At 38.1% G+C, this 23422-nt stretch overlaps 1 protein-coding gene across 9 annotated transcripts in view; it reads right to left on the bottom strand.

Moving 5' to 3' along the window:
* The window catches only part of SYNE1 (spectrin repeat containing nuclear envelope protein 1), a 442116-nt gene that overhangs the window by 350176 nt on the left and 68518 nt on the right, over window positions 1-23422 (bottom strand). For all 9 annotated transcript variants that reach the window (XM_082474323.1, XM_082474327.1, XM_082474328.1 and 6 more), the window contains exons 2-3: window positions 21671-21732; window positions 7549-7644 (exon numbers count right to left, since the gene is read on the bottom strand). In XM_082474323.1, the coding sequence (XP_082330449.1) occupies window positions 7549-7644; window positions 21671-21732 (158 nt within the window). The remainder of the gene's footprint in view (window positions 1-7548; window positions 7645-21670; window positions 21733-23422) is intronic.

Genomic DNA, 23422 nt, shown 5'->3' with positions numbered 1-23422 from the left:
TGTAACAACAGGTAATTTTTTATGACATCATTTTAAACAAATATTTAAATAGAAAATATACTTTAAAAATGTTTATCCTTTTCTTGCATGGCCCACTTATTTAGTTATTTGATTAATTATCTTTTATAATGTAAAAAGCACCTAGGAACCCACAACTAAAACAAAGCCAGGACCCAGAAATTAAGTACAAAAGCCACATCCCTCAATATTACCATTCATTCCATCCCCCTGCACTCCTACACCATGGCAACAATCACAATAAACCCAGTCCAATGTTTTCCCTTTTATACACATTCATTTCATTTATTGCATTCTTAAAAAGAATATTTATTTCAGTTCTTAGCTCTTATATAAAGAATACCACTGTATTAATCTTTTGATACTTACTTTTCCACATAATAAGATTGCTAACATTCATCCATATTGTTTCCTGTCACTGTATTTCATTCATTTTGACAGCCATATTCTGTGCCATTTATTTACTCTCCTTCTGATGTGAATCTGAGTTATTTCCAGGTTATTCCTATGTGACCTGTGCTGATAGGTCATTCTTGTACATCCCACCTTTGGTACAAGTATAAAGAGTTTCTCTTGGATGTATACCTAACAGTGGAATTGCTGAGTCAGGGGGAATGTGACTTTTGAACTTCTAATCTAATGCCAAACTTTTCCAAAGTGTTTATACTACTCACTCTTATCAGCAATACAAGAATAATCCTGTGGATACATATTTTGTCCAACACTTGATTTTGATAGTTATCTTTAAAAAATTATTTTCAGTTGAATGTATGTAACATGGTCTTTCATGGTGGTCTTCATTTGCACTGCCCTGCTCAACAGTGGTGTGAGCACCTCACCCTCTGTTCTTTGGCAAGTCTGTTTCTTTTTCTTTTTATTAATTTTTATTGGAGTATAGTTGCTCTACAATGTTGTGTTTGTTTCTGCTGTACAGCAAAGTGAATCAGCTCTACGCATACATATATCCCCTCTTTTTTGGATTTCCTTCCCATTTAGGTCACCACAGAGCACTGAGTAGAGTTCCCTGTGCTATACAGTAGGTTCTCATTAGTTATCTGTTTTATACATAGTAGTGTATATATGTCAATCCCAATCTCCCAATTCATCCCACCACCCCCCATGCCTTGGTATCCATATGCTTGTTCTCTACATCTGTGTCTCTATTTCTGCTTTGCAAATAAGTTCATCTGTACCATTTTTCTAGATGCCACATATAAGTGATATTATACGATATTTGTTTTTCTCTTTCTGACTTACTTCACTCTGTATGACAGGTTCTAGGTCCATCCACAACCCTGCAAATGGTACAATTTCGTTCCTTTTAATGGCTGAGTAATATTCCATTGTATATATGTACCACATCTTTTTTCTTAACTTTGTATTTTATATTGGAGTATAGCCGATAAACAATGTTGTGATAGTTTCAGGTGCACAGCAAAGCGACTCAGCCATACATACACATGAATTCATTCTCCCCAAACTGCCCTCCCATCCAGGCTGCCACATAACATTGAGCAGAGTTCCCTGTGCTATAGAGTAGGTCCTTGTTGGTTATCTATTTTAAATATAGCAGTGTGTACATGTCAATCCCAAACTCCCTAACTATCCCTTCCCCCCAGCCTTCCCCCCTGGTAACCATAAGTTCGTTCTCTAAGTTTGTGTGTCTGTTTCTGTTTTGTAAATAAAGTCATTTGTATCATGTCTTTTTAGATTCCACATACAAGTGATATCATACAATATTTCTCTTTGTCTGACTTACTTCACTCAGTATGACAATCTCTAGGACCATCCATGTTGCTGCAAATGGCAGTATTTCATTCTTTTTAATGGCTGAGAAATATTCCATTGTATATATGTGCCACATCTTCTTTATCCATTCCTCTGTTGACGGACATTTAGGTTGCTTCCATGTCTTGGCTATTGTAAGCAGTACTGCAATGAACATTGGGGTGCATGTATCTTTTTGAATTATGGTTTTCTCTGGGTATATGCCCAGGAGTGGGATTGCCGGGTCATATGGTAGTTCTATTTTCAGTTTTTTAGGGAACCTCCATACTGTTCTCCATAGTGGCTGTACCAATTTATATTCCCACCAACAGTGTAGGAGGGTTCCCTTTTCTCCACACCCTCTCCAGCATTTATTGTTTGCAGATTTTTTGATGATGGCCATTCTGACCAGTGTGAGGTGATACCTCATTATAGTTTTGCTTTGCATTTCTCTAATAATTAATGATGTTGAGCATCTTTTCATGCATTTGTTGGCCATCTGTATGTCTTCTTTGGAGAAATATCTATTTAGGTCTTCTGCACAATTTTGTTGGGTTGTTTATTTTTTTGATGTTGAGCTGCATGAGCTGTTTGTATATTTTGGAGATTACTCCTTTGTCAGTTGCTTCGTTTGCAAATATTTTCTCCCATTCTGAGGGTTGTGTTTTCATCTCGTTTGTGGTTTCCTTTGCTGTGCAAAAGCTTTTAAGTTTCATTAGGTTCCATTTGTTTACTTATTTACTTATTTATTTATTTATTTTTAAACATCTTTATTGGAGTATAATTGCTTTACATTGTTGTGTTAGTTGCTGCTGTATAACAAAGTGAATCAGCTATACGTATACATATATCCCCATATCCCCTCCCTCTTGCATCTCCCTCCCACCCTCCCAATCCCACTCCTCTAGGTGGTCACAAAGCACTGAGCTGATCTCCCTGTGCTATGCGACTGCTTCCCACTAGCTAGCTATTTCACATTTGGTAGTGTATATATGTCCATGCCACTCTCTCACTTCGTCTCAGCTTACCCTTCCCCCTCCCCACGTCCTCAAGTCCATTCTCTAAGTCTGCATCTTTATTCCTGTCCTGCCCCTAGGTTCATCAGAACCAATTTTTTTTTTTTAGATTCCATATATATGTGTTAGCATATGGTATTTGTTTTTCTCTTTCTGACTTACTTCACTCTGTATGACAGACTCTAGGTACCTCCACCTCACTACAAATAACTCAGTTTCGTTTCTTTTTATGGCTGAGTAATATCCCATTGTATATATGTGCCACATCTTCTTTATCCATTCAGATGTCGATGGACACTTAGGTTGCTTCCATGTCCTGGCTATTAAATAGTGCTGCAATGAACATTGTGGTACATGACTCTTTTTGAATTATGGTTTTCTCAGGGTTTCTGCACAGCAAAGGAAACCATAAACAAGATGAAAAGACAACCCTCAGAATGGGAGAAAATATTTGCAAATAAAGCAACTGACAAAGGATTAATCTCCAAAATATACAAGCAGCTCATGCAGCTCAATATCAAAAAAACAAACAATCCAATCCAAAAATGGGCAGAAGACCTAAATAGACTTTTCTCCAAAGAAGGTATACAGATTGCCAACAAACACCTGAAAAGATGCTCAACATTACTAATCACTAGAGAAATGCAAATCAAAACTACAGTGACATATCACCTTGCACCAGTCAGAATGGCCATCATCAAAAAATCTGCAAACAGTAAATGCTGGAGAGGGTGTGGAGAAAAGGGAACCCTCTTGTACTGTTGGTGGGAATGTAAATTGATACAGCCACTATGGAGAACAGTATGGAGGTTCCTCCATTTGTTTATTTTTGTTTTTATTTTCATTACTCTAGGAGGTGGGTCAAAAAAGATCTTGCTGCGATTTATGTCAAAGAGTGTTCTGCCTATGTTTTCCTCTAAGAGTTTTATAGTGTCCAGCCTTACATTTAGGTCTTTAATCTATTTTGAGTTTATTTTTGTGTATGGTGTTAGGGAGTGTTCTAATTTCATTCTTTTACATGTAGCTGTCCAGTTTTCTTGGGTTGTTTGTACTCATTGTTTTGAAGATGTACCTCATATATTCTTGATATAATCCTTTCTTAATCCTTTTGTAACCTGTATTGTGAATATCTTTGACCAATTTTTAACTTTTTTTATCTCTCTTTAAAGTTTTTTGATTAAAAAATGTTCTCAATTTTAAAATAGTCAAAGGTAACAATCTTTTATAGTTAATATTTTTTGCCTTATTTTTTTCCCCGTCCTGATGTCTCAGAGATATTCACCTATATTTTCTAAGAGTTTAAAGTATTTTTGCCATTAGGGCCTTTATCCATGTATGTTTGATTTCTATAGAGGCCATGAGATAAGGATCCAACTATACCTTTTTCTTGCTGTTCCATTTATTGAACCATCTTTCCTTCCCAGATCTGACATCCACCTCTGACATAAACTAAATTTCCATTCATGCCTTGGTCTGTTTCTCAACTCTATTGCATTAGTCAATATGCCCATCCCTGTATTAACACCGCACTATCTTATGCGATAAAGCTTCACTGTAAGACCTGATATCTAGTAAAGCAAATACCTTTTCTCTGTTTTTCTTCTTTGGCTGTATCCTGGCTAAAAGAGCAAGGTATAAACATCCATTGTATAGTTCTACCCCATATTTGCATCTATTTAACACAACTGACCTACCCTAATTAATACAGTGATCCTCCCTACCAGGCTACAAGCTCTTTGAGGGCACCAACCATACCTCATTCATCTTTGTTCTCCTTAGAGGGCAAAGGCAGTGCCTTATCCATAATAGAGACTCCAGATATGTTAGCTGAACAGTCAAAAGATAATGCCAAACCCAGCTGCAGACTTGAGTTCTACTCTCAATATACGATTGATGTTTAACAAAGTTACCTGGTGAACGTGCAGGGGCCTTCAATGCTCCCAATTTCCTAAGAATGCCCATGTGTACTTTTAAGTGGATTTTTAGGCTCCTCTTGAATGCAGAGTGTTAAGGAGTCTTTAATAATACTATACAGAAGGTTAACAAAATAGATAAGAAATGAATTTCTCTGCAGTCCTTAAGCTCTATTCATATTGCTTCTACTATTTTTAATTTTTCTATGGAATTCTTCACATTCTTAAAAAAAATCCTAAGTATAAAATTAAATTTAGTGTTCCTATCTTTATGTGTGATTAAAGATATATAATCACTGATCCATTCAAAGAGTAAATGTTCTTCGAATAATAATCAAAGGGCACAGAGAAATCCAAGAATAATAATTATAAAAACTCAAAACTCCCTAGCATCTGAAATAAAATCATAGACAAGAGTCACAATAGGTTATTAAAAGAAACTAAGATACTGAGAGTCCTCCCTTACCTTGAGATGCTGGTGGTAAAGGGAATACTAAGGTATTTGGCTCAATTTCCCAGATGATCATGGCCAAAGTCAGAGTCCTGGGCTATGTGAATCATGATGTTAAAGTATAGTGCTCTTTAATAGAGTTGTACGTATGAGATAATTATAGATTTCCCGAACAGTGCTAATGCTCCTGAGGGAAATGCTTTTGTTCACATTCTCTCTTTGAAAGCTCTAAAAGAATGCCTAGGATACTCAGTCCTTTAAATGATGCTTTTCATCTTAATGTGGTCCTGAACTAAAATGTCTACATGTACAAAATTTAAATAACCATTGCGATGGTTTATTTTTAATTTCAGAGTAATTTCATTTTATATAATTTAGAATCTTGAAGGGCTCAGTAAAAATAAATAATAAAGGTTAAATCAGAAACTGTCCTTCTGTGTCTCAGTTTCTCTACCTGTTAAATGAGAATGCTGAGATTCTTTCTGAAATTGCTTCTAGCTTCCAGATCCTACCATTGTAACCACATCTGAATGAGTAGAGCACTTAAAGAGAAGTAGGATTCTTGTATCAAAATATACACTCTTCCTAGAATCACTCAGCTTGGCAGGTAATGCCCATTGAGGTTTCTGTATACTGTTGGCCGAGTACAATGGCAGAATCATAATGACACTTAGAATGACAGGCTTCTTAAATACCCATTTGAATTGTAATGAAGGTTCCCTCAGTTCAAGTAAATAGCTTAATTCAGAAGGGTATATGAAGATAGCCAGTTACATCAGGCCACCAAGGGAGTATATATTTCAGGTCAATGACTCCCACATCCTAATGTTAATCCAGTTTATTTAGCTCATGCATATATCTGTTTATTCCAAATTGGCTTTTCACGTGTGTCTTCTTTGATTTCTCCCAATGCGGAGCCTGAGATAAGAACCTGGGTGCATGCAGGTGACCGAGGAGGTGATCCCAGGTAGCAGGAGTGAGGATGCATGGAGAGTGAAACAGGGAAGGAGGAAAAATCAATAAATAATCATCAATAATAGTACGATGTGCTATTAAGGGTCTCCACAATGGGCAACCACGGCTCAGTTCTGCTGGGGATCCAATGGGGCACTCTACCTCATGTGTGAAATAAGCCTTGGAATCATCCCTCCTACAAATGCCAGGCTGGAATTTTTATTCAGACTCCCATTCCCTTTGGGACCATTAACTCTCCCACACTTCAGGGCTGCCTTGTGCAACTTGCAGCTTTGATAAAAGTCCTGAGGGCAGAAACCCAGAGACAGGCTGCCAGTGCTTGAGTTGAGATGCTGATGGAGGGGGTGGACCACGTCCACTCCTGCGGCTACTGGAATCAGAGGTGATCTGAGATGGCGCTGGGGGCACCAAAAGCATCTGCTATAATATGAATTCAAGTAGATAATGACTTACACACAAATTATTATTACCAGTTTGTATCTTCCCAGAAACAACTCTGTTACAAAAGCTATGGTGAAGGCTCCCCGCAAGAAATGAACTGGAAATTTATGATCAGGCAAAAACACTTTTAAAAAAATCAATTATCCAAGTAATAATGACTGTGTAGCTCTTTGTCATGATGCAACAGATTAAGAAAAAAATAAGTACCCCCAATTTTGGACCCCATGTCTAGTGCATTATACAACATTCTGAAGATTATTTCAGAGAGCCTTTTAAAAATTATGGCAAACATCACATAAATAATCTATGTTTGCAAACTACTCACTTCTCTACTACTCTGAAACGAAAAAACATAAGCCAGAAAGAAATAAATATTTTAGTATTCGAGTAATGTAGAAAAACAGATTTTATAGGTCACTGTCAATTTGTTTTTCACTCCGCTGGTTCCACTGAGCTTAACAACAAATGATTCTGAACATGCTGTTCCTATTACAAATGACTGATGACAGAGAATGTCCATAAGCGGATGAAAAATGCCACGCTGATTTCAAGGCTTAATTTTCAACAACTATATAAGTACACAGATATGGACCAACAATCCTTTCCAAATGGAAAGTAAGCACTTAAAGTGCATTAGATGTTAATTTCCAACAAATCTTCCTGGATGCCGTACAGATGCAGTAGTTAACCAGGATTGATTATCGATGAAGTTCTTTACTCTTACTTCTAGGCTTGCTACCACTACACATAATGTTTTAAATCTACTACGGGTATGCAGGAACGAGAAAGGAAATTTATTCCTTGTTCCCAGAAGTGACCCATAGACTAGTGCTTCCTGTGTATTACCAACCACAAAAGAGAAAAACTTTCTCTTACATGGGTAGCACCCCTTATACTCCCAACTCCATAGTCCCCAAATTCCAAATGGGAACAATTTGACAAGTCTGGTCACAGAAAACATCCTTACCAGTTTCTGCCCAGACAGGACCTCCAGCAGAGCAAGCAGCTTCACACCATCTTTCATGTCTTCAAAAAGATCATCTACCACCATTGGGGGTTTCCGCTATAAAATAAAAAAATGAATAAATGCAAAAAATGCTTCTCTTACTCTCTGTCAGACATTTGTTACTCACTGTGGCAAAATTTGAAGAAAAATGTCTAAATACCAAAATCCTTTATTTGGGATATGGTTGGCAATTACCTTTTGATAGCTGCAAAGAGAAAAACGACCCTTTGGAGGTAAACTTAACATTCAAGAACCTCATGCTTGGGCTTTCACATACACACCAGTGTCTTTCTAGAAAGGGAGTTTTGACAAGAGTGGGATGGTGTGGGATAAGGGAAGGAAAAGAGGATACTATAAACATAAAAGATAAGAGAGAGGTTAAAGCAGGACGTAAACAGGGAACAGGAGGTACCCCAGATAAACTGGACCAACCTCCATACCTTCACCCTGAGTAAGCACATTACTGGGCTGAGGCAGGTGCCAAATTTCCTTGAACATCCTCTCCAGGGTAACCTCGTTAACTCAGTGACCTGCTGTGGGACCACTGCTAGCACAGCCAGAGGGACGGATTGAACCTCTTGTGGGTTAGCTGGCCACGTCCGTTCTGTTGCACAAGCTGGCAAATCCAGCAAACCTCTCTCACAGCGTGGCATTGAACCCAAAGCATCAAAAGCACAAGAGTACAGACTGATCAGGGCAAATCTAGCACCACTACTGGAGAAATAAGTCAAAGCCCATTTTCAACTCATGGAGGGTCTTTTGTTTTTTTATGAAGATTATGAAAATACTTAGTATACTAGAGTTCATGAAATCTTGAAATTAGGTATCTCTTGCCTCAGAAGAAAGTAAAAAAGCGATGATGTCAAAGTTGATGGTCAACGGTAATTAGGTGCCCTCAGATTTCTCACAGAATATGAATTTTAAAAAATTTATAACCTGGGTCAGGCTCTGTAGTTTTCTAATTCTCACTGAACATGTTAAAGGCCTAACGCTGTCTACTTGACTTTCAATTATCTTTCTTTCTATCAAGAAAGAAAAAGGAAGGAAGGGAGGGAGGGAGGGAGGGGAGAGAGAGAGAGAAAGAGAGAAAGAAAGAAAGAAAGAAGAAAGAAAGAAAGAAAGAAAGAAAGAAAGAAAGAAAGAAAGAAAGAAAGAAAGAAAGAAAGAAAGAAAGAAAGAGAAAGAAAGAAAGAAAGGAAGGAAGGAAGGAAGGAAGGAAGGAAGGAAGGAAGGAAGGAAGAAAGAAAGGAGGAAGGAAGGAAGAAGGAAGGAAGGAAGAGAAGGAGGGAGGGAGGGAGGAAAAGAAAAGGAAGAAACAAAGAAGGTCATTTTGCATGGACAAGTGTATGCCTATATATCCAAAATTATAAAATGTTAATGTACTAAAATTATTTTTAGCATTTTTAACTTTGCATTAATAGGGCAAGCACATGCACATCAATTAAGGAGAAAGATGCTTTGGGTGTTTGATCCAAATCAGTGATGTGGAAAAGTACAAAGCTACCTTGAAACATTACCAGCATATCATGGCTCCATCAGCAGGTATCTACACATCTGCAAGAATCTTAGAGCCCCTTAGTGGTAAATATCACATGGCTATCAAGGAGATCTGCAGCATGAAGGGTTTAGTCCTCAGCAAAGGAAAGGGCCAAATCACTCATCTCATTCCAGGACCAACCCAGGTCCTCACTTACCGTTATCACTTTTAGTTTCACAATTATTGGGCAGTCTTTTACTAAGTGCTTTTCCCTCTTGGGGAAAGAGCTCTTAAAACATTTTATAATACAAAAATTATAGCATTTTACTTTAAATTACTAAATACATATCCTCGGGTTTAAAATTTGTGATTGCTGGATACCTAGTGATACCAATAAAACTGAACTTGAAAAGACCTAAAGAAAGAACCCATGGCACAGATAATGCTTTACTTTATTTGAGACATACACATGGTCAAGCATAGTCAGTCTTGCTGAAAATGATGCAAAATCATGGCCTGACATATTCCCCAGATGGCCTTCTGTGCAGTATATAAAGAGGTCTCAACGCAAAGGCTGGACCTCAAGGTGTATTCCTAGCATCTTGAAACCTGTGTACACACAATGGCCCCTCATTTCCAGAGCCAGACCAACCACTCCCGCCTCTGGTTTCCAGGTTTCAGGTGGGAGCTATTTCACAGGCTGAGAGACAGGGTATGGGGGAACCGCCCATCCCAGGACCAGCCTAGAGTGTTCGCATGCTCTTCCAGTTATCTGATGGGCAGGAACAGCAAGCTAAACAACAGGAACCGAGAGGAGAGTGGGAAGGGAAGAGAGGTTGACGGGCAGATGTGGAGCAAGCTACCCCCCAGTGGTTGGCAAGGAGCCCGCCACACTAAACTGTCTAAGAATGCCAAAGCAGCTGGACTAGGTCTGTAAAATCATGATCATAACCACTGACACGAGCCAGATAAAGTTAATTCAACTTCTAAAAGGTTCTGTCATCTTATTCAGAAAATCTGATTAGACATTACCAGTATTTCCAGAAACAAGGTGAAGTCGTTTTGTTTTTTTAATGTTATGTATGATATGTTTCTCCTTCACTCCCTTTATAAAAGCACTGTTGTGATTATTTTCCACCTCTGCTTGGCAAAAGTGAGAAGATAGTTCCCATTCTTTTCTGTTTCCTATGACAGATTGCATAAGCATTTCCATTTCCTTAATTATTTAATTCAATTCGGAATAAATATCCCAAAGGCAATAACTGCCCTCCAGCCCACCTTTAAATCTGCTTGGAAAACTGCTCCTAACAACTTTCAGCTGTAATGATTTTTTTTTTTCACTATATAGTTTAAAAGAAGCACACCCCTCAAGTTATTTGTTTTATTCAGGACAAAGCTGGGGTTATCCTTTACTCCTCTCTTTTGTTCATACTCCACAGCTGATCTGTCAACAAATCTTGTTGGCTTTATTGTCAAAATTCACCTAGAATCCAGCCATTTTTCACCACCTCCACTGCTATGACCTTGGTCCAAGCCGGCCATCTCTCACCTGGATGACTCAACAATCTCCTACCTTATCTTCTTCCTTTGGCCCATGTTCCTCTTCAGTCTATTCTCAACAGAACAGCTTATTTTCCTTCTCCTCTGTCCATCTCCCCCATTGGGATATAAACACCAAAATGCAGGGGTTACTTTTCCTGTTCTGTTCACTGCTACATTGTAGAATCTTGCCAAGCATACAAACAACATTTAAAAATATTTATTGACTGGATGTATGACTAGACAAAATACATTTCTAAAAGAAAGAACTTTGACAAATATTGTCAAAAATTTTATTAAACCGCATGGACATTGCTATAGCTACGTCTTTGTTATTAATAAATTAATACATCCTATTAATAAACTAAATGCCATTCATTTTGAAATGATGATTTTCTTTGTAATCTTTTAGTTGCATATTTGGAAATAACTAATTTATCATTAAGCTTGAGATTATCAAACTAGTTTTAGAAAATCAACTAAAGAATGGTTTCTGGGGTGTATTATTACATTTACTTTTTCCTCTTCGCCTCCTTATCTCCTCATCTTAGTTCATAAATAGTCCCACCAAAGTGTGTACAAGGAAACAGATGGGCTCAAATTTCAATTTCGAAAGCGTTTCCATGTTATCTTTTAGCACCATTGGTGGAAAGACAACTGAAGAAGAATAAACGCAGCCACCAAAGTGATATTTTATGACTGTGAAGATGTCAAAGTCATTATTAGTTTGAATTATTTAAAAACAAACATGGAAAATCAAAAGTGTTCCTTTTAAAGGAGTATATGAATCTGACTTGGTCTTAAAACAAAACGTGCTCATTTAATAGAGCACATTTGGGTTGAAGCACGTGCTCCTCCCCAAGATACGTGGAAGTTTTAATACCAGGTACCTCAGGATGTGATCTTATTTGGAAACAGGGTCTTTAGAGAAGTAGTCAAGTTAAAATGAGGTCATGGCGGGGGGGCGGAGAGGGGGTCCTAATCCAATATGACCAGTGTCCTTACATGAAGGGGAAATTTGGACACAGTCTCAGACAGGTGCAGAGGCAGGGATTGGACTAATGCAGCTGCAAACCAAGGAACCTCAGGTACTCCAGGCCTCCAACTGAGGCTAGGAAGAGGCAAAGAAGGATTCTGCCCAGAATCTCAGAGGGAAGCATGGCTGCCTAGTCTCAAGGACTGTGAGATAATAAATTTCTCATTTTATGGCACCCAGTATATCGTACTTTGTAATGGCAGCCCTAGCAAACTAATACAGAATGTAAATAACGTTCAACAGTGCTTTTTTTTTCAGTTCATCTAAAAAGTGAGGAGATGCGTATATTATGCCTGAGGTCATCCAAATGTCGGTATTTAAAATGTTCAGTGCCTATACTTAATGGCCCCTTAGATCTAAGGCTGGCAGATGGAGAAAGGGCTGTTTATTGCAAATTGAAAGAGAAGCTCCATTTATAGAAACACTAAACAATGGCTATCTCTGACCTATTTTTTTCCCAAAGGACTTAATGCCAAATCATATACTTATTTGAAAGTCAAATATCATAAAGACTGAATCAAAGGTATTTAAATATAAATATAACACTCTGTTCCATTTGACAAATTTAGAGAAAATGTGAAACTACAATTATTTGATAACAGAGTATAACCGATGTTTAATGTTAAGATTACTTATATTATCTTTTTCTAATCAAAAATAAAATTTTAGGGGAAAGATTTTTGGAAAACACGTCTTTAATCTGTCCCCTTTGGGGGTCAAGGTGACACTGTACAATAGCCTATGGATCTTGCATAAAGTTTAGGAATTTGCTAAGATAAATACATTTTTAAATGTGAAAGAACTAACGTATTTTTAACTGCCAATTTAAGAAAAATATTCTTCCTAACATAAATTCTTCTGCTTAGAAATGCAGACTATTCTGATAGACCTCAAAAACCTGCAGTCATTAGGTGGGAATCCCCTCAAATTCAAGTCCACCCAACTCTGTCTTCCTCTCTCCCCCATCCCAAACTTAGGCACATCCGCACCCATCCTTCCTATTCCCCCTCTGGCCTCAGAGATTGGGAGCTGTCTCTCCTCTGGTAAAAACCTCCACCCGTCCTCTTGATTTTCTCCCCACCCTGCCTCTTTAGGAGTCTTGTATCTTAAAATAAGCTTGTTTTCCTTCATTTTCACCCTATCCCTCTCTACCAGTTCTTGATCATTCCCTTCCATAGACATACACTTAAGACCACTCTTTATTGAAACAGCTCTTACCAGACCACATGTTCTGCTTTAGCTAATACTCTATCTCCTTAACATGTAATATACACTCAGGTCCTAACATCCTCACCTCTCATTTACTTACCAGTTTGCTAGAGTCGGGTTTCTGCCACGACTTGGCCACTCCCAGTGATGGCTAATGACTTCTAATTGCCAAATGAAATGTGTTCATCTCTACTAAGTCATTTCCCTCTGTGTAACTGAACCTATTAGCTTTCCCCCAAAGTCTCTTGTATTCTCTGTCTCCGTGAATGATCTTAATCATTTGTTCAAGGCAGAAATCTAGAAGTCATTCTTGACTCCTTCTCCCCCAGCTTCCAACTAATGACTCAGTTGTCTCGGGTCCACCCCTACCCATTTTTCAATCTATCCACTTTTCTCCATTCCCCCACCACTACTTTAGTCCAAAGGATCCTCACCTCTTATCTGACTTATTGCAAGTTCACTCCACCTCCAATTTTACTGGTTCCTGCTCTAATTTATGTGAGAGGGGTGTGGGGGGAAAATGAGAGGTGGGGGAGGGAGAGAGAGATGAGAGAGATAGAGGTTGAGAGAGGGATTTAGCCCAGAGTGATCATTTCATTCTCCTAAGATTCTTTAACGTCTCCGGTGCCCATAACACAACATCCAAACCCTTTTAATGGCTGACCTTTGATCGATTCTCAGTTTCATCTGTTGTCAACCCATTCCTGGAACCCACATTTTCAGGTATTCTGAGCTTCATTTCCTTTACTGTGCCAGGCTCTATCTTACCTCTTAACTTTTGAAAACATTAGTTCCTTCACCTACCCAATCCCAAGACATTTCTCAGGCTCCAGCTTAAATGTTTCTTCCTCTGAAAACCTATTCTGATGCCCTCCTTCAGGTTACTTGTATGGTTGGCTGTGCTTGCCCTGTGCTCCCTGACACCCTGTACTTCTCTGCTCGTGGAATTTACCATGCACACATCTCTGTAATTGCTGTCTCTTCTGCTGGCCTGTCAGTTTCATAATGGCATGGACTATATCTGTTTTTTGTTCACCACTGTATCCACAACCCCTAGCACATAATACGTGCTTGAAAAGTATTTGCTACATGAATAGCTAAATAAACGAAAGAAGCATGGGTGTATATAACACAATGGTTAGTGCCCAAACTTTGGAGTCCTGGGATTGAAATCTGGTTTTCCACATACTTGTTATATGACCTTGAGCTTATTAATTAACTCTAAGCTTCAGTTTCATAATCTATAAAATGGTGAAAATACTACTTATATTTGATTGTTGTGTTATTTAAATAAAATAAAAGATAAAGTTGTTAAGGCACAGTAATCGGCACATGATGAGCTCAGTAAACAGCAGCCCTGCAATTTAAAAACCTAGTTAGCAATGAGTGATGACAGCCAGCACTGAATCAGGACCTAACTTTGAAAAACTATTACTTGGATCAATATTGGGCTAATTAAAAAACAAATACTCCACCTTCTTTCACTGACAAAGCAAACAGAATAGAAAGAGGCAGGCTTCTTCTTAAAAAGGAAGAAAATTATAGGGCCCACGTTTCAGTATGAAGCCCTCTTCCTGAAAGGAATTATCAGATATATGAAATAAACAGAACTCACTAATTTTTGTTGATGTTACATTACATTATATCGACAATTTATGATTTGCAATGTTTTGCATAATTTCAGAAGCGTGAAGACTTCAATTTGAAAACAAAGCAAATATTTTTTAAAAACTGATAATTATATCCACAAATTTGAGTAATCTACAGAAAATTCTCCGGGTTTTTTTCCTATTTTTAATATAAATTTTTGTTTTAAGAAAAGCGTATTTTTTGAAAACAGATTGCTCTCTTATTTGCACCCTATGTCTTCATGCTACTGTCAAAATATTTACAAAGAATTGTTACAATAGAATAAAGTGTCATCAGTAAAAGAGTTTGTTTTATTTACTTAGCAGTAAATAGTTTTCTTATTTGCAACTAAGCAAAGCAGCCTACAACAAAAATAAAAATTTCCCATGAAAAACCCTCCCCAAATTTATCTCCACAAAGCATCTTTTGAACATCTCCCAATGCACCCAACATTGAATGATCTTAGGACAGAGGATCAATTTTTTTTGCTTCTCAATTCAACATCCCAGCTCTGTAAACCTGCTGCAACTTATTATTAAAGCTATTTTTGGAAACAGTCAATTTCCAAAGAAGATTTTTGAGAAAACAGGTATGATTTTTTTCTTCCAGATTTACTGAGATATAATTGACATATAAAGTTTTCTTTCTAAATAAGGTGTTTATTTATTTTTTTAGTTTGCTTGAAATCTTTAAAGAAGGCATTGCAGTAGCAAGACATAATCACAGAATTTAGGATGAGATGGTTTATCACTCTAGTTTAAATCCACAGAAATTCCCATGACTTGTGCAAAAGCTCCCAGACAATTGAGATCCTGCAAAATATTTACAACTTGCATTCTAGAAGAAAGTCGAAACTTTTTTTTCCTGCCAATTTAGCACTTTCTCCTTTCTTGTTCTCAGAGATAAAGTAACTTGGCATGTTATATAGCATAAGTAATAGGTGAATTAAGACTAGTATCTGATCACCAGCATAAAAGTATTTTTGACATGGGTCACTTCCTTGCCTTTATTGGTAGATGTCAACAGAAAATTGTAGGAAACACACACACACACACACACACACAAACCAAGGAATAAAATGCATTTTAATTATTTTGAAGGATTTGTTTATTAGATATCTGAAGCCATTCCAAAGCACAGCACTATGTACAATAGGAATTGAAACACAAACAAACATTTGATATGAAAGAGGAGACAAGCTCATTACCTACATCACTCTTGGACCGAGGTTTGGAAGAAATTCTCATGTGCTTCAAGCCAGACCTCAGGATGAACCTGTGGCCTGTTATGGACTGAATGTTTGTGTGTCCCCCCACCCAAATCCATATGTTGAAGCCTTAACCCCCAATGCGATGGTATTTGGAAGTGGGGCCTTTGGGAGGTAATTGGGCGTAAATGAGGTCATAAATTCCTCACAATGGAATTAGTGTCCTATAAGAAGAGGAAGAGAAACCAGAGTTCTTTCTCTCTCTGCCATGTAAGGACTGAAATCAGTCGACACATTGATCTTGAACTTCCCAGCCTCCAGAATTTCAAGAAATAAATGTTCCTTGTTTAAGCCACATAGTCTATGGTATTTTGTTACAGCAGCCCAAGCTGACTAATACTGGGTCTAAGTTGGTTGCATATTTACTGGGCAAAATAAACAAACATAAACAATACACCAAACCAGACTCAATCTGACCCAACAAATTACAGAACACCAGGTCCTTTCAAAGCTGACAGCAATTATGGTTCCATCCTTGGAGCAGACTGTTGTTATAGGACAAACCATTGGCTTTGGTTTCTTAATAGGCAAGAAAGAAGAGGAAAAGTTGGCTCAAGAATCTCCGGAGAGGGGCTTCCCTGGTGGTGCAGTGGTTAAGAATCCACCTGTCAATGCAGGGGACACGGGTTCGAGCCCTTGTCCGGGAAGATCCCACATGCCACGGAGCAACTAAGCCCGTGTGCCACAACTACTGGGCCTGCGCTCTAGAGCCCGCGAGCCACAACTACTGAGCCCACGTGCCACAACTACTGAGGTCCGCGCACCTAGAGCCCGTGCTCTGCAACAAGAGAAGCCACCGCAATGAGAAGCCCGCACACCGCAACAAAGAGTAGCCCCTGCTCGCCGCAACTAGAGAAAGCCCGCGCCCAGCAACGAAGACCCAACACAGCCAAAAATAAATAAATAAATTAAAAAAAAAAAAAAAAAGAATCTCTGCAGGATAAGGAAAGACCTTGAAGCAGATCAAGTTGCTTCTCTGTGGATTATTTTTCTAGTGAGAAACACTTTGATTCTAAGTATGGCTTTAGGCCTGCTCTATGACTGAAAACCAGGGGCCAGGGGAGATATCCACGTGTTGTTAAAAGGTAAAGAAGAGCTGAAGACCAAAAATCTAAGAAGCTGTTTTCACGAGAGACTTAGTGAGATTCTGGGCATAATATACGCTTCTGTGGAGCCCAGGTGACTAAGGTAGGGGTGTGTGTGTGTGTGTGTGTCTGTGCAGGTGCTTGTTGACTGCACCTGGGGTGCTAGAGTGATGGGCACACTCTAGCGTCACACAATGACTTTGGGAGCAAGCCTTCTCACAGAGACAGCAGGAAAAGTGACACAGTGTCCTTGTCCAGAGGCCAGATAAAAGATATGAACCTGACCTTGCTTCTGTTGCAAGTAAGGTATTATTCTCAGAAGTAAGTCAGCACACTGCAATGGGGAGGGAAGTGTGTGCTTCCATTTAAATTTGGGCGTATATGTAAATGTGACCTCAAGGAGACTGTGAAGCCTAGGATGTACAGGTTGCATATGTTTTTATAGAGAAAGTGTACAGATAGAAATAGAGATGGGAATGGGGATAAAGATAGGGATGGAGAGATTGAGATACAGATGGAAAGGGAGTTGGGTGGAGGTGTGATGGAGGAGATGGGATGGGAGAGATAGAGATGATACAGGAATGGAAGCGGGGTGAGAGGGAGAATGAGAGAGAAACAGGGCTGCAATAGGAAACTCAAATAGGGATAAAGGCAAGCGAAGGATGGGTACGAGAGAGGGAAGAGTAGGGAATCATGGGACCCGCTGCTGAGACAGTCGCAGACATAAACATCTACTCTGTAGCTATCCTAAAACTCTCAACTGTCAAAGCAGGGTAATGTGGTCAGATTTTATTTTCAAAATGTTTTTAACTACAAGTGAGTCAGAAAAGGAAAATGTTTTCCAATGAAGTTGCAGGCTACATTTGGTAAGATACTACGATGTCAGTATAAATAAGTCCCGGATAACAAGCATAGGTATCACTGTTTCAGTTTTCAAGGCTCAAGAAGGAAAAAAATAGCAAGTACAGAGGAGAAAACAAAAGAACAACAACAAAAAAATCTCTATTGCAGTAAGGTTACAATGGAGCAGTTGCAGAGGTAATAATTTTCTGGGTCTTTTGAAATGATACTATCAATGCAAAAATGTGTAAAGTAGGGAAACCAAGGGGACTTCAGATTCACGTCTGCATTAGAATCTCAGCAGCACCAATGGCCAGGTGTATGAAGAAGTACATTATAAAATATATGAAGAAGTACGTTATAAAATAACCTGAGTTAAGCACTTAGCACAGTGCCAGACATTAATCGTTATTTTTTCCCCATGTGATTGATGTTTTTACTACTCTAACAAAATAAGGAAAGATAAAGAATCTTTGCTGTTGCTGTTTCGTTAAGCCCCTCTGCATGGTACTCAGTGATGTGCTTAGAGCTATTAGGATTTACAAAGAACTCCAAGAATTAGCACATGCCTTGAAGACTTTACAGTGTTGTTGGGAAGGTGAGATATGAAACAGTATAAAATCATTTAAGACATACTGGCGGAGGGTGGGGATAAACTGGGTGATTGGGATTGACATATACACACTATTATATATAGAATAGATAATTAATAAGCACAGGGAACTCTACTCAATATTCTGTTATGATCTATATGGGAAAAGAATCTTCAAAAAAGTATATATATGTATATGTATAACTGATTCACTTTGCTGTACAGCAGAAACTAACACAACATTGTAAATCAACTATATTCCAAAAAAAAAAAAAGAGTGCAGTGGTAAGTCCAAATGCAATGACTCAAAAGTAAAAAAAAAAAAAAACAAAACCAATTTCTTTCTCTTTAAAAAAAAAAAAAAACTAGGGACTTCCCTGGTGGTCCAGTGGTTGCGAATCCACCTTCCAATGCAGGGGACGCGGGTTCAATCCCTGGTCTGGAAACTAAGATCCCACATGCTGCGGGGCAGCTAAGCTCACACGCCACAACAAAGAGCCCACGCGCTGCGATGAAAGAACCCGCATGCCGCAACAAAGATCCCACGCGCCGCAACTAAGACTCGACGCAGCCAAATAAGTAAATAAATAAAATACTTAAAAAAAAAAAAAAGAAACTAGCTATCTTCTACTAGCATAGGCAAATACTCATAGACCCACAGACCACACATACACAAAATACATGAAATCTCTAATCTCTAGCATATTTTTAAATTAAAATACTCTGAGCACATTAAAAAAAAAGAAGACATGCTGAACTTTTCCACCTGTGCTGCAGGTTCTGGAGAAGTGCTGAGATTCTGATTCTACCAAACTCGAGGCAGGAACAGCAGAGAAGGCTGGGGGAGGAGTGCAGGGGAAACTGCTAACCTTCTGGAGCATTTGCTCAGCGTTTCACACGTGGTCAGAAATGACTTCATGAATGAGAGAGGTGTGTGCTACACATTAAGGGTAGGACTTAGATATTTCGACGGGAAATAGCAGGAGTGAGGTCACAAAGCAGGACTAAAAAAAAAAAGAACATAAAAGGGTACACACTGGTAGAGCCCCTTCCAATACCCAGTTATCACATAAATATGTAAAGTAACTTGAAACAATGATAAAATGGTGATAAAAACAGATTAGAAAACAAATTCTTGGCATATAATCCTTCCACAAAGGCCCTTTGTATACCGTGTGCCATGGCACACATTCCAATTTTAGCTTCTTTTTAAGAATTCAGAACACAGATAAGAGTGTCCCAGGAATTCTGCTTTAAAATCTTCTGCAAAGATATTCAACCCTATTAAAAAATATAAAAATAACCATAAACTGTTTTCACCAGATTGGAAAATACTGTTAAAGAGGATTAATAGTATAAGGAAATGGGCATTCTCATAAGCTCTTGGTATATATTAAAGTTATAAACATGTATACTTGTGGACTATCCACCCACTTCTAGAAATTTATCCTAAGAAAAATAATCACACAAATGTACAGATATATATGCCCAAGGACTTTCACTGTGATATTTTATATAATATTAACCAACTGGAAACTAATTATATAACCATTGATAGACAACTGGCTAATTATGATTTATAATTTATAAAGAATTTTATTATATTTATAATGACAAAGTATTATTCAGCCATTAAAATGATTATGTGGCTCTGTATCTAGTCACATGGGAAGACGTGCAGATGTGCTGAGTGAATAGAGGCATACAGAATAGTATCGTCTAGAACCACTTATGTGAAATTGTGTATGCCAGCATATAGGAAAATGGTGATCAATACGTCAGTGATGGTTATATCAGGATTGTGGAATTTAAGGTGATTTTTATTTTCATTAAACTTTCTAAGAAGTTTCTTATCAAAATGATTTACAATTAGCATGTAACCTTTTTATGATATGAAAAAACAATAACTCTATTTTCATTTTGGAAAAACAAAGAACTGTCCTCAAATGATGACAATTCTGGAGTATAAGTAGTGGCTGGAGCCAGATGGCACCAGCCAAAGCTTGAGAAAATGAGCCCCAAGGGCATTCAGTGCCTTGTCACAGGGCAGATTCTGGGTGCAGCCACTGGGCCAGAAAATTCCCATTTTACCAAGTGGCTTTTGGAGAGATGATAGGAAAGATAATCCCATTTTATCCTGTATCTAGACACATTATTCTTTTTTTTTTTTTAAGCTTTTTTTTTTTTTTTTTCCGGCTGCATTGGGTCTTCGTTGCTGCACGTGGGCTTTCTCTAGTTGCAGCGAGCGGGGGCTACTCTTCGTTACGGTGCGCAGGCTTCTCACTGTGGTGGCTTCTCTTGTTGCGGAGCACGGGAGGCGCGTGGGCTTCAGTAGTGGCAGCACGCAGGCTCAGTAGTTGTGGTACACGGGCTTAGTTGCTCCACGGCATGTGGGATTTTCCCGGACCAGGGATCGAACCCGTGTCCCCTGCATTGGCAGGCGGATTCTCAACCACTGCGCCACGAGGGAAGCCCTAGACACGTTAATCTAGTCTTCTGTTTTTGCTGGATTTTGAGCTTCCCAAGGCCTGGGAAGGTGTCTTACTAGCTTTTTTCCTGTCTCCAAAGCCTATCATAGACACACAGTAAGCAGTCAATTTGTACAATGGGACTGAAGTAAGTTGCCATGCACTGTTTGCTTCTGAACTATGAAAAGAGGCTTTGGAGGAGCCCCCAGTCAAAAACTGCTCGGAGGATTATGCCTTGCACACTTTAGGCACTGCTCTCGGCAAAGATCCTCTAACTGAATGCAGACAATTGTCCTGTCATCTGCGTTTATTTTTACAAAGGCAATGTTTTTTGGTTCACATATTTTTTCATCAGCATTATAAGAGATTAATTTTTTTGTAATGTAGCTACATGGACATTTGTTTTATGTTAGTATTTATGTTCAAGGTCATTACAATGTATGGATACCCAGTCACCTGATACAGTCTAAGGTCAGTATGGATAATCTCAGACTGATTAGCCTTTGTAGTGTCCTGCCACGATGGTTACTTTTCTCTAAGAGCACCTGAGAGGGGAGCCCAGACACGATCTCCTTAGATAAAATTCTTTGCTCAGGGCAGACTACTCATTGCTTTTTTCTGCTCCAAATAGAAACAAACACAAACAAAAATCCAGCATGAATTCTCCTTCTGATATGACACACATCAGTACCGAAGAAACAACTGAATGAAATATTTCATCAAGATTCATGGAATTGACATGAAGTAACTGCTTTCGACTCTGGTTATCTGTTAATTTTCTTGGAAAAAATGTTAGCAGATGCCACAATTAAACTGATAGGTGCCAACATTACTGACTAGTTATAGTGACAATAGTCACAGCAGCATTACTTTAAACTGTGCGTTTAATGATGTATTGGCTCAAACTAAGTAAACGTAGAACTCTGGGTAGTTTCCTTTACCTTGGCCAGATGAGAGTTGATCCATTTTGTAAAAGTACGTTTTTGTACTATCTCTTGCTCATCTGGAAGAAAAAAAATTATCTGGTTAGATAACATGTCATGAAGTTGTATCATGAAAAAAATTCATAGTTACACAACTCCAGAAATGATTATTATATTATTTTTTCTTATAATTCATTTTACCAATTATCGTCTTGAAGGAAGAGCCAGTAAAACTTCAAATATATTAGGCAAGTCAATTATTTATTTAAAAATTATCAGCAAATGCTTTAAAATTTGCAATATGTTAGCCCTATGTTTATCTTCATTCATTTATTGAAAGTTCACTGAATAATTAAACCTCAATAAATCTGTTTTTTAAAAAGTTCACTTGAGACCAACTAAGTGCCAAGTTTTATGCTTGGTGCAAAGGGATGCAGAGAGATGAAGAGGACACAGTCTCTACCATGATATATCTAAAGGTAAATATCTACAAGACAACATAGGCAGTACGCTCTTTGACATCGGTCTTAGGAATACACATCAAACTAAAAAGCTTTTGCACAGTAAAGGAAACTATCAGCAAAATGAAAAGGCTGCCTACTGAATGGGAGTAGATACTTGCAAAAGATGTACCTGATAAGAGGTTAATATCCAAAATATACAAAGAACTCATGTAACTCAACATCAAAAAAAATAACAACCCAATTGAAAAATAGGCAGAGGATCTGAATAGACATTTTTCCAAAGAAGACATGCAGATGGCCAATAGGTATATGAAAAGATGTTCAGCATCACTAATCATCAGGGAAATGCAAATCAAACCACAATGAGATATCATCTCACACTTATTAGATGGCTATTATCAAAAAAGACAACAAGTAACAAGCGCTGGAGAAAATAACAAGGATGTAGAGAAAAGGAAACCCTTATGCACTATTGGAGGGAATGTAAACTGGTGCAGCCACTGTGGAAAACAATATAGAGATTCCTCAAAAAATTTAAAAATAGAGCTACCATATGATCCAGAAACTCCACTCTGGGGTATTTAGAAAACAAAAACACTAATTAGAAAAGATACATGCATCCCTATGTTCACTGCAGCGTTATTTACAATAGCCAAGAAGATATGGAAGCAATCTAAGTGCCCATCAACAGATCAATGGGTAAAGAACAAAGAACATGATGTGGTGTGTGTGTATATATATATATATATATATATATATATATATATATATATATATACACATATATGAATATATATATATATACACATACATGAAATGGAATATTACTCAGCCATTAAAAAAACAAGTGAAAGCTTGCCATTTGCAACAACATGGATGGACCTAGAGGGTATTATGCTAAGTGAAATCAGTCAGAAAGAAAAAGACAAATACTGTATGATTTCACTTACATGTGAAATCCAAAAAAACAAAAAAAAAACAAACATAAAAAAGAGAAACAGAGTCATAGATACAGAGAACAAACAGGCAGTTGCTGGGAGGGTTTGAGGGGAGGAGAGAAGTAGGTGAGGGAGATTAAGAGGTACAAACTACCAGTTACAAAATGAGTCACAGGTATCAAATGTACAGTTTGGGGACTATAGTTAATAACTATGTAATATCTTTGTAGGATGACAGATGGTAACTAGTCTTATAGTGATCATTTTGAAACGCATAGAAATAGTGGATCACTGTGTTGTGTAACAGGAACTAACACAGTGTTTAGGTCAATTACACTTCAAAAACAGACAAACAAAGTCGCAGAAAA

The sequence above is a fragment of the Balaenoptera physalus genome, assembly GCF_965194825.1.
Source record: "Balaenoptera physalus genome assembly, chromosome: 9".
Classification (NCBI taxonomy): Eukaryota; Metazoa; Chordata; class Mammalia; order Artiodactyla; family Balaenopteridae; genus Balaenoptera; species Balaenoptera physalus.
This window is presented reverse-complemented; position numbering and strand designations above follow the sequence as displayed.